This window comes from Ciona intestinalis, chromosome 7, assembly GCF_000224145.3.
Source record: "Ciona intestinalis chromosome 7, KH, whole genome shotgun sequence".
In the NCBI taxonomy this organism is placed as follows: Eukaryota; Metazoa; Chordata; class Ascidiacea; order Phlebobranchia; family Cionidae; genus Ciona; species Ciona intestinalis.
Window position 1 is genome coordinate 1,573,324 of NC_020172.2, and position 14,993 is coordinate 1,588,316.

General features: G+C 36.8%; 2 protein-coding genes and 1 long non-coding RNA gene across 4 annotated transcripts; 2 read left to right on the forward strand and 1 right to left on the reverse strand.

Moving 5' to 3' along the window:
• The first annotated feature begins 213 nt into the window (after positions 1-213).
• On the forward strand, positions 214-9,490 carry LOC100176779 (sodium-dependent proline transporter). Its single transcript, XM_002126879.5, has 15 exons — positions 214-369; positions 2,107-2,257; positions 2,803-2,934; positions 3,691-3,857; positions 4,236-4,372; positions 4,773-4,911; positions 5,293-5,427; positions 5,630-5,733; positions 5,797-5,921; positions 6,213-6,325; positions 6,689-6,820; positions 7,116-7,215; positions 7,857-7,972; positions 8,395-8,571; positions 8,767-9,490. The coding sequence occupies exons 1-15, from the start codon at positions 331-333 to the stop codon at positions 8,938-8,940; spliced, it is 1,941 nt and encodes a 646-aa protein (XP_002126915.1). The 5' UTR covers positions 214-330; the 3' UTR covers positions 8,941-9,490.
• A 350-nt stretch (positions 9,491-9,840) lies between these two features.
• LOC113474383 lies at positions 9,841-11,343 on the forward strand. 2 transcript variants are annotated; one of them, XR_003396043.1, is made up of 3 exons: positions 9,841-9,931; positions 10,638-11,122; positions 11,207-11,343. It is a non-coding gene; the product is annotated as an uncharacterized LOC113474383 (long non-coding RNA). The 2 variants fall into 2 exon arrangements; XR_003396042.1 differs by having other exon boundaries at positions 10,638-10,992; positions 11,062-11,343.
• A 358-nt stretch (positions 11,344-11,701) lies between these two features.
• LOC100184602 (sodium-dependent glucose transporter 1A-like) lies at positions 11,702-14,991 on the reverse strand. Its single transcript, XM_002122288.3, has 9 exons — positions 14,808-14,991; positions 14,403-14,580; positions 13,726-13,842; positions 13,551-13,658; positions 12,791-13,209; positions 12,599-12,736; positions 12,437-12,530; positions 12,245-12,378; positions 11,702-11,903 (listed from the first exon to the last, which is right to left on the reverse strand). The coding sequence occupies exons 1-9, from the start codon at positions 14,919-14,921 to the stop codon at positions 11,727-11,729; spliced, it is 1,479 nt and encodes a 492-aa protein (XP_002122324.3). The 5' UTR covers positions 14,922-14,991; the 3' UTR covers positions 11,702-11,726.
• Between the last annotated feature and the right edge of the window lie 2 nt (positions 14,992-14,993).

Sequence of the window (14,993 nt, forward strand, 5' to 3'; positions counted from 1 at the left end):
TGCCACAGTATGATTTATAACAGCAAAACGTTGTTTCAGTAGCCAGATTTCAGCGTATGAAATTAAAAAAAAACGATTTTTTTAAATAGGTTTAAATCAGAAGCTGACAAACACCTTTAAGGGTTTAAGACGAACAGCCAACACGTCAAAAAATCGCCACGGGCGTTGTTTTTTGTTGGTCAGCCGCATTTTGTTTATAAATCATACCTATACCGATCACAGTAGTCACTTGATATCTGACTTTGGTTGAACAGTTACCTAGTGCAGCTGGACGTGCACTTTTGTTGATACAGTTTTGAATTTCATTGCACCTCACGTTGAGGTCTCAAGATGAAAAACGGAGATAAAAGTTCGGATCAGTTGGAATCGGTAAGTGTGTTGGTAGAATATGTAAATGCACGTGTTTTAAACGTATAACCTGAGAGTGTTGTAATGTCTTCGTTAGATTTTTTAATATGGTTTAAATGGATAAAGTATGCAAGTGCGCAACTACGGGTTATTGTATTTATAAAGATACCATTTCGTGTTGCATATTGATAATTTACCAATATTAAATTGCTTTCCTTATGGTACATTGGGGTAAGATACCTTTAGGATATAATATTTCATATTTCCTGATCGTGTTGGGCGAATCGTGAGGATACGTTAATATTCTGTCGTTTACTACAAAATGAAAAAATAAAATCGAGGCCCATCTTACCCCAACGTTTACACCTTTTTAAGTAATTTCATATACTGGTATTTAGTTAAGCTTAATGTATTAAACCGATATTTGGTATTCACAAATCACTTCCACGGTGCATTGGCACATTAACCATTGAGTTCGTGTTATTCGACGCATAATGGCCTGTTCTCCAAAAGCGAAATCTCAATAACAAATACGTAATCCTAATAAAACGTGCCCGGAGTTGGTTTTGAGTGACTTGAGTCGTAAAATTGACGAATTCGTAACCCGCACCGACCTGACCCCACCCATTCTCACAGGAATAACCCGTATTATAATTGTCGCCTTTGGCAAAAATATAAACACGATGTTTCGGCAGTTCGCCAAGGGGCAAGTCAATTTAGATGAATACAAAGCTATACGTCACCGTATGATGACGTACTATTGCTTTAATAACATAAAAATTATATAGCATGGGAGTAATTAGTGAGTTTTATGACCGGTGTCGATATGCGGTTACTAATACGCACCAATTTGCTCAGATCTGCGCGCAATGTAAAGTAGGCTATATGATGTAAAACATTACTTAAAAGTTTTTGTTGTTGGAACATTTGCCCTATTTTAGTAATCGCAAACAAATGTTTCACTTCCTGCAACATTGGTGATTTTCACGACATAAAAATAAATAGCCGACGGTGTAACTATTTTTGTTGAATCGTTATGGTAAATCCCCTTCTGCATCTATATCTGTGTAAGATAATATACCGTTATATCTCATATTGCCTGACCGTGTTTTAACAATTAACGACGTTTTTTATACAGGGTCGCCGGGCTATCAGTTATATAATTCTGTAAATATTGTTTGTTTAGTGTATTAAATTTTATTTATTATATTTACAGTAGGGTGGGGGAAGACGGGGCACCTTTTGACTTTATTTTCTCATCCCATTTAATAGTAAACAAAAAACATTCAAAGACTTATAAAACTATATCCCCACGAGTCTTATAGACCGTTGTTAATTGTTTAAAACACGATCAGGAAATTTAGATATTATGTGCTAAAGGTGTCCCATCTTCCACCACCCTACTATATAACATTTCACAAATTATAAAACCGAATACTCACAAATCCCATAGACCGTTGTTAACTGTTTAAAACACGATCACAATATTTGGATTTAATGTGCTAACGGTGTCCTATCTTCCCCACCATATATAGTAAGGTGGAGAAAGATGGGACAGCTTTAGCACATAATATAAAAATATCCGAATGGAGTTTTCAAATATTAACAACAGTCTAGGGGAGTCGTGAGGATACGGTTTTATAATTCTTTGAATGTTCTTTGTTGACTAAAAAATGGGACGAGAAATAGAATGAAAAGGTGTCCCATCTTCCCCCACCCTACTATATACAAAATGAACTTTCATTTTTTAATAAACAGCAAAATGCGGATGCATTGGAAGAAGCCGCGGACCGAGAGGAAAGAGGAATGTGGGCAAATAAGGCGGAGTTCCTTCTATCGTGCATCGGTTATTGTGTGGGGTTGGGAAACGTGTGGAGATTCCCATATCTCGCATATGACAATGGCGGAGGTAAGTAGAAGAAAATAGAACTAAGTTGGAACATTTTTATGCTATACTTGTGTTTTGACTCTTTGGACAACAATTTTATAAACCGACGTTTCGAAGTCCTATTCAGGTCCCCTTTATCAGGGTAAAAGGACACTTAATAAAAACTTAAGCAAAATTATTTCCGGAAAAGTCAAAATACACGTATAATATATACCTTTCAGCAACTCTATAGATATTTGTATGCGATTGCAATTGCAATGCGCAGTCATTAACGGAGCGTTGACATATAATTTAAAAGATTTTCTCATGACCTAGCAAATAGATTGAAAACATCCGACCAGGATTCTCTTCAATAAAATTGAATTTTCGTTTCACCCATGTTTTTGCCGTTCGATATTTAATGACGTCGAGTTAAATATGAGTCATCGTATTATTTGTTATTCTAAGAACCGTTCGTATTCGGTTGCTTTAAACGCACCATTCAAACAATCAATTTTAGCCGTCGGACATTAGTCGACCTATGACACGGACTTCCGCGTATATTATCATCATTGTTTTCCCAACAGGATCTTTCATCATACCCTACCTCATCATGTTGACGTTTTGTGGAATTCCGCTTTTCATGATAGAATTGGCGCTTGGACAATTCTCAGGTTATGGTGTCATTACCGCATGGAGGGCCAGTCCCATTTTTAAAGGTGAATAGGCATAAATGTTTTTGACCGATTACCACTTAAAACACAAAAAATCACCTATTATTTCTGTCCGAGCCAATAAAGATAAGTATATGTTTGAAGATGCCTAGGGGTATATAATATTATATTATTAGTAACCCGTGATTTCTGGACTTTCCGTTCGCTATATAAGTATCTTATCGGCTTCGGTGTTATTAATAAATGCGGGAAAAATGGTAAACCTAATTTTGGAAAAGCAGAGCGTTTCGGCTAAGAAAAATAAGATTATGAACTTATTCATTGGTTACGGCAGGTATTAAGTGTAAACAGTATATGACTTTAATACAGGTTACAACAACATAAAATACCCTGTTTAAATGAAACGGGTACTTCGAAATGTTTTGAAACGGGTACTATGAAATGGTCGCAGTGATTAATGGCTAATGCATATGACGGCACAACATGTGTAACTTAACTATATAATACTTTGGGGGAAGATGGGACACCTTTAGCCCATTATACCCAAATATTCTGATCGTGTTTTAAACAATTAACAACGGTTTGTGGGATTCGTGAGGATACAGATTCATAATTCCTTGGATGTTCTTTGTTTACGATCAAATGAGACGAAAAAATAGAACGAAAAGATGTCCCATCTTCCCGAACCCTACTATATTTTATTATGTTAAAAGGAACTATTTGGCTCATGCCTGGAGATTTTAAACCAAAGCAGTCTCATCCTGTTTAAAAACACAAAACGTAACCATACTTGTTACCCAGGCATCGGTTACGGGATGATGGTTGTATCTTTCCTGGTTGCTGTTTACTACAACGTCATAATCGCTTGGTCATTGTTTTATATGTTTGCTTCGTTCCAAGCTGTCCTTCCTTGGACATCTTCATGCGGGACTGACTGGAACGTCGACTCCTGCGTTGAGACAGCTAATGTAAGAACTACTTTATCCCAAACCAGATATACCTATAAATTTATATTTAGCAACATATATAGCGGAGGGGGGAGAGAGATAGGACACATTTTAACTCTATTTTCTTGTCTCATTTAATAGTAAACAAAGGACATTCAAAAAAATATAAAACTATATTTCTACGACTCCTATAGACCGTTGTTAATTGTTTAAAACATGATCAAGGTGTTTGGATATCATGAGCTAAAGGTGACCCATCTTCCTCCACCCTAGTAGATAATGACTATATTTTGTATATAAAATGTGTCAAAATATTCAACACTGTAGGGTGTTGCAAAAACACACACTTATAGTTTCACTATCGCGTTATTGGGTAATAACATCTATGTTATCATACAGGCAACCTGCATCGGTCTTAACTGCACCATGGAACCAACTACGGCAGTACCTGAGATGACAACAGCTTACACTTCGGATGTAAACATGACAACTATGGCAGCGGTGAAACGAATCAGTTCAAGCGAAGAATATTGGAGGTATTCATATCAAAATATGTTGTTTAATAACTTGAAATGACATGGTTTGCAGGACACTATTAAAGCAAACTGCTTAAGGTGGCTGTACACAGTATCCGTAATTCGTCCGTTTTGTATGTTTTGTCCGGATTTCGCTGCCGAATGCGGAACTCAGTAATGGGTTTGCATACGACTTCGCAAGCGAATTCGCACGTGGGATACTGTGCACAGCCACCTTTAGTCAGCCATTAGGCATAAAAACAGGTGTCCTACGGATTGTTTTACGATCCTATATTACAACAGTACTTATTATTGTAATCTCAGACTTGGTTAATTAAAGTTTACTTCTGTATTGGACGATGCATTACATTACAACAGAGACACCTATTTTCTAAATGTAACCTTGCGTTCTTTACGCTAGGAACCGTGTACTGAGGATAAACAAGAGTGATGGTATTGATGACCCAGGGACTGTCTTGTGGGATTTAGTTCTGTGTCTCTTACTTGCATGGCTTATTGTTTTCTTTTGTCTCATTAAAGGAGTGAAGTCTTCAGGAAAGGTAAGCTCATGGTTGCAGGTTACCTAGTGTACATTATATTCAAGTCATCACCTTAAATTTATATAGTATAGAGTGGGGAAACATGGGATACCTTTAGCACATAATATCTAAATATCCTGATCGGGTTTTACACAATTAACAACAGTCAATAAGAGTCGTAGGAAACGGTTTTATAATAATTTTTGTTTACTTCCGAATGCATGATGAGAAAATAGAATAAAAAGATGTGCCATCTCCCCCCCATCCTACTATTTCTGTTAAGTGCTTATAGAGATAACGGCGAATAGATCATTTATACTGCACATGTTTATAGGTCCGCTATTATCCGAAAAGTAATAAACTAATTTTAGAGACATCATTTATTTATGGTATAATATACAGGTCGTTTATTTCACGGCAACCTTCCCGTACATTATTCTCATTATTCTTCTGGTGAGAGGCTGCACACTAGAAGGCGCAAGAAAGGGCATTGTCTTCTACGTTACTCCGAAATGGGAAAAACTTCAAACAGCTAAGGTAAAACCAAAAACTTTTTTTTTCATTTTGGTTTACGTTAAGGGCGGCGTGTTTCCATGTGGTTTTACATCTAACGAACCAATCTTTTCACAAATCACAGGTTTCCTGCCGGGGTGCTACGCGTATAGGGCCTGGCCCATATTATATGCACTTACTGTCACTAATTGTTGAATATTTTCTAAGTTAAACTTTACGAACACAGGTTTGGAAAGACGCAGCGACGCAGATATTTTATTCTCTTGGAACCTCCTTTGGCGGACTGCTTACTTTCGCTTCATACAACAAGTTTAACAACAACATTCATAGGTACTGAAGTAACATCCTTAATTCGGAGATGCTGTTGCCAAAAACTAAACTGTTTTAACGCAGAGACACGCTCATTGTTGCATTAGGAAATTGTGCAACGAGTATATTCGCTGGCTTCGTGATCTTTTCTGTGATCGGCCATATGTCGTTTAAACTAGGACTCAATGTTGAAGATGTGGTTAACCAGGGTGGGTTGGATTTACATTTATCTTTACATGACGTTTCTTACAATATATAGTGGGGTGGGGGAAGATAGGACAACTTTAGCACATAACATCAAAATTTACTGATCGTGTTTTAAACAATTAGCAACGGTGTATAGGAGCCGTGAAGATAAGGTCATATAATTCTTAGAATGTTTTTCGTTTACTAGCAAATAAGACGAGAAAATATAATGAAATGGTGTCCCATCTTCTCCCATCTTCTCCCATCTTCTCCCATCTTCTCCCATCGTCTATAAAAAATTTCATGATGTTTAGGTCCTGGTTTGGCTTTCATTGTCTACCCGGAAGCAGTATCGTTGCTTCCACTTCCCCAGTTGTGGTCGATCCTTTTCTTCTTCATGTTGTTGACACTGGGATTAGATAGTCAGGTATATTCTGTTTTTATTTGTTACATTATTCACGACATACTAATTCTATTCTGGTAAAATGCATTTATTTTTTACTTCTTTTTGTAATCCAGGAATTCCTAAACTTTTATTAGCTCATCAATCGTGTTTTTACAAGTTTTTTTTTACAAAAATATGAGCACGTGAAATCTATAAGATAATGTAGAATGCTTTACGCCTCTTCCAAAAAACTTTGACGCCTATACACACACCTATAGCTAAAACAAATAACTTTTCTTCTAACAAACTATAGTTAAAACCAAGCTTTATTTTGTGCCTGTCCTGCTCGACACATCAATTTCTGGTTTCACGATTATTTCATAATTTGTCTCATACACTGTTTAGTTTGCAATGGTGGAAACCGTCATCACTGGATTCATGGACGAATTCCCGAAAGTTCTCCGACCTCACAAGATTGCCTTCACCGCTGGAACTTGTATTGTTTGTTTCTTGTTGGGAATTCTACTTGTGACCGAGGTAAGAAAAGAAGAGAAAAATAGTTTTTAAACAGTTTTTTTTAAGAGTTTTTTTAGATTAAATGATTGTGACAATGCCAGTGAAAAATCACAACTCCTTTGTTTTCTTTTTTACTCAAAATTCTTTTAAGGTATAGCAGAATTTGTTGTAACGACAGTCGTTGTCCCGCCACACATGGATAAATAAGCTTGTTTAATTTGGCCACGTATAACTTCAATGTTATACAACAGTTTTGTTTAGGTAATTAAGATACGACATTTGTGTTTGGTTTTTATACCTTTCAAACTATTTTCAGGGTGGTCTTTATTGGTTTGAATTGTACAACTGGTACTCCGCTTATTACGGTCTACTCCTACAATCTCTTATCCTTAGTTTAATAGCAGCCTGGGGTTACGGTAAGTCGTCAAACATTAGCGTTTTATAGCAATAATATCACGTGTCAACTTTTAAACCATAAACGTGCGCCTACAAATTTATTATTTATGATTACAGCACTGTGATATTTAATACAGTAAACCTTAACGATGTCTATATAGACAAGACCGTATAAAGGATTGGATTTATGATAATGTCTTTATGATAGACTATACTTCTTTCAATTACACCAGATCTCACTTATATACAGCAAAACTACGATTTATATAGTAACGTGGGATAAAATGAGATACCGAAAGTTATAGCAACTGAATCCCATATTTAATGATCGTGGTTTGAACATTTAACAACGCTGTTTATGATTAGTGAGGATGCAGTTGGTTAAAACATTATTTGTTGACGAAAACACGATCAGGATATTTAAATATTATGTGCTAAAGGTGTCCCATCTTTCTCCACTCCATACTATATAAATTTAAGGTGATGACTTGAATATAATGTACATTAGGTAACCTGCAACCATAAGCTTATACCAAACTAGACGGAAAAAGTGAATAAAATATCTCCCATCTTACCAAGCTATACTACATAATTCAAATATTTCAATCAAGCATTTATTGCTGGTTCAGAATGTTAACCCAATACTGTTGTGTTTGTGCAGGCTTCTTTTTCACTTACAAATGGCGACTGGTAAAGGACATCAAACTCATGATTGGATTTGAACCAAACTGGTATTTCAGAATCAACTGGATGTTTATCACACCTGGACTACTTCTGGTCAGTTCTTTAAAAACTTGTAATATTTTTTCTTTTATACTCTTTATATGACTTACCATTGTAACGTGTGTGAACTACGTCTGCAATATGTTTAAAGTTTGAACAATCCTCAACAGTAGGTTCAAGTGTAAAATATCCAACGTATAATGCAAATTGGGGTGGTAAAAATGTAGTACTGTATATATTTATATTTTCCCACATTTTGGTTCCCGCATTTTCGTTAAGTTTTCTCTTTTCATTTGGTAGTAAACAAAGAACATTCAATGAATTATAAAACCGTATCTTCACGACTTCCATAGTCCGTTGTTAATTGTTTAAAACACGATCTGGCTATTTGGATATTATGTGTTAAAGGTGTTCCATCTTCCCCTACCCTACTATACACATATATATATATATAAACAGGGTTATTTCTTTTCTAGTTTGTGATCATTTACTCTGGCATAAAGTACGTTCCGATCTCAGTTGGGAGTTACGTTTATCCAAAGTGGGCTGACGACCTCGGTCTTTGTATGAGCATGGCTTGTGTCGCCCTTATTCCCATTTACATGGCATACCGCATTATAAAAGCGCTGGTGCAAGGTGGCTCAATTAAAGAGGTATGCTGGCTATTTGGTATCTAGCTTATCTACAAATTCAACGCCGGTATGTGACTTTTATGGTTTAAAACGCTTCAGGCTATATTTAGGTTCTTGTTTTATAACTAAAAATACCGATTGCTGTCTGTAACTGCTGACAGTGGGTTTCAAATGTCATTCAATTATCAATATCAGCAGTTGTCATTTTTCTTTTAGCTTTTCCTACCTGAAGCAAAATGGGGACCTCAAGACAAAAGTTACAACTACGATTCTCTGACTGGGGAGGGAGTCCCGAATTTGCATCTACGTTCCTCCAACTATATTGATAACCCGCTACCCACTTATTCTCAAACCGTCAACGATTCTGTGGTCGATCCCTACCCTTCTTAAAATTTGCACATGAGTGCTATACTGTATAAGTATCAACTATAGCAACGATACTTTGTCAGGAACTTTTTAATGTTGGTTCGTATAGGTATATTCAAGTAGGGGAAGACGGGAGTCTTCAGCACATATGCATATAGTCCCATCTTTCCCACATTCTATATATATATATTAAGTAATCAATTGCTATTCGATTTTCCTTTTGTGCCCTGTACCCTATTATAGTAATTAATAGTTCGATTATGCAATACCTGAACGTGGAGCAAGTATTATACAGTTTCCCTGTATGACGATATTGCACGAACACATTTGCTGTATCTTAAATTTTAACCCATACCTTCATGTATTAAATTTTAGCAAAAATGCCTTTTATTAGAAAAATTTTTATCGCCTTAAACATTTTTGTGTCGTTATAGTGTGCCTTACTTTTACTTGACTTAACATTTCTTATGAAGCTGTTTATGCGACGGCTGTGTGTGTATTAGCGATTTTAAGTTTAACAAATATATATATAGTAACTGATAAATAAAGAGGTTAAATAACCGTTATAGACAAACACACAAGATCTAAGAATCGATGTAGTAAAACCTTAAAACGGTCAAATTACTTAAAAAATACAAAACTACAACTTGCCAAATAAATAAAGAATAATCCAACAATTACACATAGGTTGAAAACAAATGAGCATCCGTCGAATTTTATTGCAGTTCAATAAAACTGAACACAAGTACGTCCGGCCTGTACACCTATTATACACACCAGCATCACGCTCCTTAAACATCGATCGGGCAATGGATTTAAAATCAGGCGTGTCTTGCGTTGATTACCAGCGGGGCTAAAATACTTGCGCACGGAAAAGGGGAGTGCGGATCAGAGTACTTGTTTTCTCGTGCAGTCGTACGTGTTCTTGCGTTGATACAGTTTTTATTTTGTTTGCAACATAAGCCGAAGTCTCAAGATGAAAAACGGAGATAAAAGTTCGGATCAGTTGGAATCGGTAAGTGTGTTGGTATAGACTATGTAAATGCACGTGGTTTTAATTTAACCTAACAGTGTTGTAATGTCGTGGTCAATATTATGACTTCGACCATGATTAGTGTTGCTTAATATGATGTATGATTAATTAAAGCGTCCAGATATAGGTTTATTGTACATGAAGGATACGCCCTGTTGCATATAAATACATAATCATGTTGCATATAATGGGGTTTAGTGAAGCTGAATGTATTAAACCGATGTTTGATATTCACAAAACACCTTTACGGTGCATTAATGTATTAACTGTTAAGGGTTCGCGCTACTCAACGCATAATGTTAAGAGTGTTTTCTAAAACAAACACGTAATCAAAATGAAACGTGCCCGCAGTCGGTTTGGTCTTAATTCGTAAAAACTAACCAATTCGAAATCGCACCTATATCTGACTCTACCCCGTCTCACAGGGAGAACCCATTTAATCTGTTACTTTTACTGCTGTTGAATATCTATAGATATTTATATATAAGTTATCACCATTTACATATTACACTAAAGAATACTGTATAAATATATAAGTTTTCCCCGCTGGTTTATGACGACTGTGTATGTAGTAGTGATTTTATTGTTAATAAATAAATATAGAGGTAAACCTTTAAAGATAAGTATAAAAGATTGTTTGTAGTAGGATGCAAAAAACTAAAACGGTAAAATCATTTCTAAAACCCAGAACTAAAACTCATCAAGAATTTTCCAAGTGATATATAGACTGTTGGGTCGATACGTTATAAGTTGAAAACACACATACAAGCAACTTCTTTGCTTGTGAGTTCAATTTTCCATACGTGGTAAGAAGGGTTGTCTTCTCTTGCGTATGATCGGCATATTAACCATGGTATCATTATCTTGTGTTCAGTCATCCAACCTGTTCTTCTAAGTGCCGTGCTCGCACATCGGCCACACGAGATCTCTTTTTGTCGCGGAGCACTGTTATGTTAAAATTGTTATTTATTTGAGAAAGTGGAAATTTATCACAATGGTCGCGCTTATGTTACATTTACACCTGAGCCAGTATAAGAGAAACGGTATTCTAGTTGCTATCCTACTTTATATAGGTTATTTGTACGCCTTAAACTTACGTAAATCTTTGATAGGGGCACAGGTTCACTGTGTTCTGTGGTATGGAGAGTACCAGCTGCTGTTCGAAGTCAAATTGTAAGTTCAGGTTATTTCGGTCAATGTATTGAATGCACTCGCTCGATCTGTTGAAGGTTTTTCTAACGCTGCTTTTGTACGCAGGATATACACAACTGCTATACACATGCGTTACTAGCCCGAAAATCAAATACAAAGTTAAGCGCATTTTAACGTTGTCTAAAGTTTTGTTAACGGTATAATTGTCAAGGAATATAAACACGTATTTATATACGTGAATGTGGGAAACTACAGTGGGAAAAGGATTTTGTTTTATTTTAATTTTCGATTTCCACTCGAAAGTGGACATTGTTATTGTATTGTCCACGATCACGATATGTTCGCGTTATTTGATCTCGATGTGATGTAAATATACACACCCACGATTTACACACTTGGCTGCTCGTGAAACATTGGCCCTTATACGAAAGTGTGACGCAATCATATGTTTCCCCGCCACTATGCTTGTACTTTGTTGTAATCTTTTACAAATGAGGAATCAGACAGAAATCGCCTCACGCCAGGGAAATCCAGCGCGCAAGTATAATATTTATAAAAATAGACCCAAGTCAAAAATACCGCAATACAGTCACCACACCATTTTAGCAAGTTTTCTTTTATTGAATTATAATTTTGTTTTATACATCGATGTTGTGTCTATACTGTCGTAATCTATCGTCGAATTTGCGAGGTTTAGTGTTGATTGTTTCATTGCTCTCTTGCGAACATGTCCTCTGCCCATGAATTCCATCCAAATGTAGAACACAATGGTTAGCACGCTTAACACGAGAAGCTGGTATATCTGGATAACACAATGTTTGGGGATTTATTATGTTTTTAAATCTAAACCGTCCATAAAGTGTATATATTAGGGTGGGGCAAGATGGGACTCTCTTCTCGTTGCATTTGGTGGTTAACAATGATTACTTACAGAATTATTTAGCAGTAGCCCTGCCACTAGTTGTTAATTGTTAAAAACGATTGGGAAAATATGGAATAAAGTGCAAACAGTATACCTTCACTATACCACAGTACTATATCGTTTTACCAGCATCATCGGTAGGATATTCAGTGTGGCAATATAGCATATGGTTACTTTTGTAAAGGTATAGTGTAATTTAAACTGAGTCTCTTATAACTTACAACACTGTAGGGGGTGGAATCGAACAAAGCACCGGCGACTGGAACCATGGTCATCTGACCTATAGTGTTACCAGTCGCAAAAACGAAAATGTAAGTTGATGACATGTTGGTTATCCTTGATGCCCATGACACACCTGTAGTATAGAAACAGTTTTTCAGTATATAGATTAAAATTCGAGGTTCAAAACTCACCGCTGGAATAAAAGGTCGCTACACAGAGCCCTTGGTAAAAAGTGACCAACCAGACAACAAGCGGAATATATTTCCCAAATATCGACATAAGAGTCTACATTTAAAAACAAGAAGTGAAATTCCTGAAAATGTACTTAGAAGTTCTTTCATTAATGTACCAACCAAAGCCAAAGTTGTTCCAAATAAATCGAATATGATCATTGTCTTCGGATCGAAAAACGCAGCGTAGAAAATACCGGCACCTCTGCCAAGGCCGAATCCAGCCCAGAACACAACGTTAAGGTTCGATGCGTCAACAACCTATTTATATCACAGTTTAGAACTTTTACAACTGTCAACTGGGTAAAATCTTACCGAAAACGCAAGCTGGGAACACAAAGCAATTGAATAAATATAAGTCTGATATACCACTTCCATTGCTACAACAGTAAAATAGAAGCAGCAGATAGGAAGAAAGAGCCAGATCACATCACGAAGCGGCTCTTCAGACCGTTCCTCTGTCGATTCCTTGTGTTCGATTCGTATTCTGTTTTCCATTCGCAAGAGGGCGAGCAAGATCATAATAAGTCCTATTCCCAGCATAAAGGAACCGGATATGATGTAAGGCCATGCCACAGGATTAAGGCCAGTGAAAGGTACTTGAGTTGTCATGCCAGTAACGTCATCAGATGTGACGTTGCCAGTGGAGGGCGTTGTGACAACTACTGTTCCATGAGATGGACAACTATCTGTTGCGCTTTGCAATGAATCAGCTTGTTGCAGAAACGGAGCAGCTAAAAGAAGTGTATACTAGTTTGAGGTAAAGGTGGCACATCTTTTCACTATCTTTTATTAACCCATTTAGTAGTAAACGAGGAATGTTAACAGAATTATATAACCGTATCATCACGATTATAAAAGGCCATTGTTACTTGCAAAAAAGATTAGGTGCATGGAATGTTATGTACTACAGTACTCTTTATAACATTTGAAAACTTAGCTTTCATGTCTGTTAATAGTTATTTATTTTCATGCCTGTTGGTGGTTATTTATACTATGCCTGGAAGCAGAAGTAACAGAATATGTGTTGACAGTAATTCAACCCGTGAAAAATATTGAATATATGGTAAGTTACCTACTACAGGCGCCAGTAATGCACCAACACTGAATCCAAAGTGAAACGATTGTACGTAAGGACGCGACCTTTTTTCTCCCCATAGCTGTAGGTACATGGATTGCATGGCTGCCAGGAATGTTTAAATTTTAGTGGGCAATATAAAAGCTGACTCATGAAGGTTTCTATGCAATACCTGAGTCCATGTATCCAAACATCACGCCTCCCAATGTAGTAATTACAATCAATCCTGGCAGATTGGTCACCCAAGGGGTTATCACCATAAAGATGCCGTTTAGAGTTGCTCCGATTGCTATAGAAAGTCAAATGTTACAAATAGATAAAAGATAAAGATATCTTTAGTAGGCCATGATAACCTTTATAATCTACGAGTCTTTATTTAAATCTAACTTGCTTTATATGAATGAATGTACCAACTTCTTTTACCTTCGCGCGGCCGGAAAACGGCAGTCGTTATAACACGGGAGTTAATACACCTCGTGCCAGCGTAAGAGTTACCATGTATGTTACTTTGTACGTGCCCTTTTTATTGGATTTTTTTCATTTTTTACGTACTGCTAATAATTTGGACAACCCATTATTAGTGACCACTGGGTTGGAGCAATTGCCGTTAAGTGTCTTGCCCAAAGACACATACGCCCACAATGGTTGCAGCGACGAGCCTTGAACCCATTACCTATTGGATACAGGCAGGCGCGCCAACCACTTTGTGCCATATCGCCGGATGTCCGCGCGGGGAAACGACAGTCGTTTCAACACGAATGATTTGTTTCACACACCTCGTGCCCGCTTACGAGTTGCCACATATGTAACGTTTTAGTGATTTAACTAACAGCATTGCCAAATTTTCACCTATCGTTAGCAATTGTTGAAACTTTGGGAAGCGGTTCATGACCACCCCACAAATTGCCGCTCCAACCCAGAATCCCGCCGATCTTCCAGTGAACATTGCCGAAACATCTGCGACGCTAGCGTTCACGTTATCAGCTAAATACAGAAGTGTGGGGCCGGATAGAGACATAAAAAGACCCTTCAGTAAAAAAAGTTCCGTTATGAGCAAGTATATAGTACTTTGGGCTAAGAAGAATGGTTGTATATTTCTGTAAATATGATTTGTTTACTATTAAATAGGATAAGGATTTAAGGAAAGGAAAAGAAAGCTCTCCCATCTCATTCCACTCTTATATGATGTATATAGATTTAATTACACTAAGTTTTATCGTCATTAGATTATAGTGATTAACATGAATGACTTACACATCCTATTCGAGCCAAACTCATTACACCAACAAAGGTGTACACCCAGATTTTGTTTGCAGTTATTTCACCAGTAATTGTTTCCTCGCTTGAATCAGAAAGACGTGCTTTCATTTTAAAATTCCAAGTATTTCTGCTCGTTTCAGTAATCAGGTTTTGCTACAAGCGTAACTGACAAACACGCTA

Excerpts from the sequence above, each read along its gene's own strand:
- LOC100184602 (XM_002122288.3), bottom strand. The coding sequence starts at position 14,921 with ATGAAAGCACGTCTTTCTGATTCAAGCGAGGAAACAATTACTGGTGAA. Across the intron at positions 14,581-14,807 it reads GTTTGGCTCGAATAGGATGT|GGTCTTTTTATGTCTCTATC; the intron begins GTAAGTCATTCA and ends TTTTTACTGAAG. Across the intron at positions 11,904-12,244 it reads ATTCCACCCCCTACAGTGTT|ATATACCAGCTTCTCGTGTT; the intron begins GTAAGTTATAAG and ends TGTGTTATCCAG.
- LOC100176779 (XM_002126879.5), top strand. The coding sequence starts at position 331 with ATGAAAAACGGAGATAAAAGTTCGGATCAGTTGGAATCG. Across the intron at positions 3,858-4,235 it reads CCTGCGTTGAGACAGCTAAT|GCAACCTGCATCGGTCTTAA; the intron begins GTAAGAACTACT and ends GTTATCATACAG. Across the intron at positions 5,734-5,796 it reads TTTAACAACAACATTCATAG|AGACACGCTCATTGTTGCAT; the intron begins GTACTGAAGTAA and ends GTTTTAACGCAG.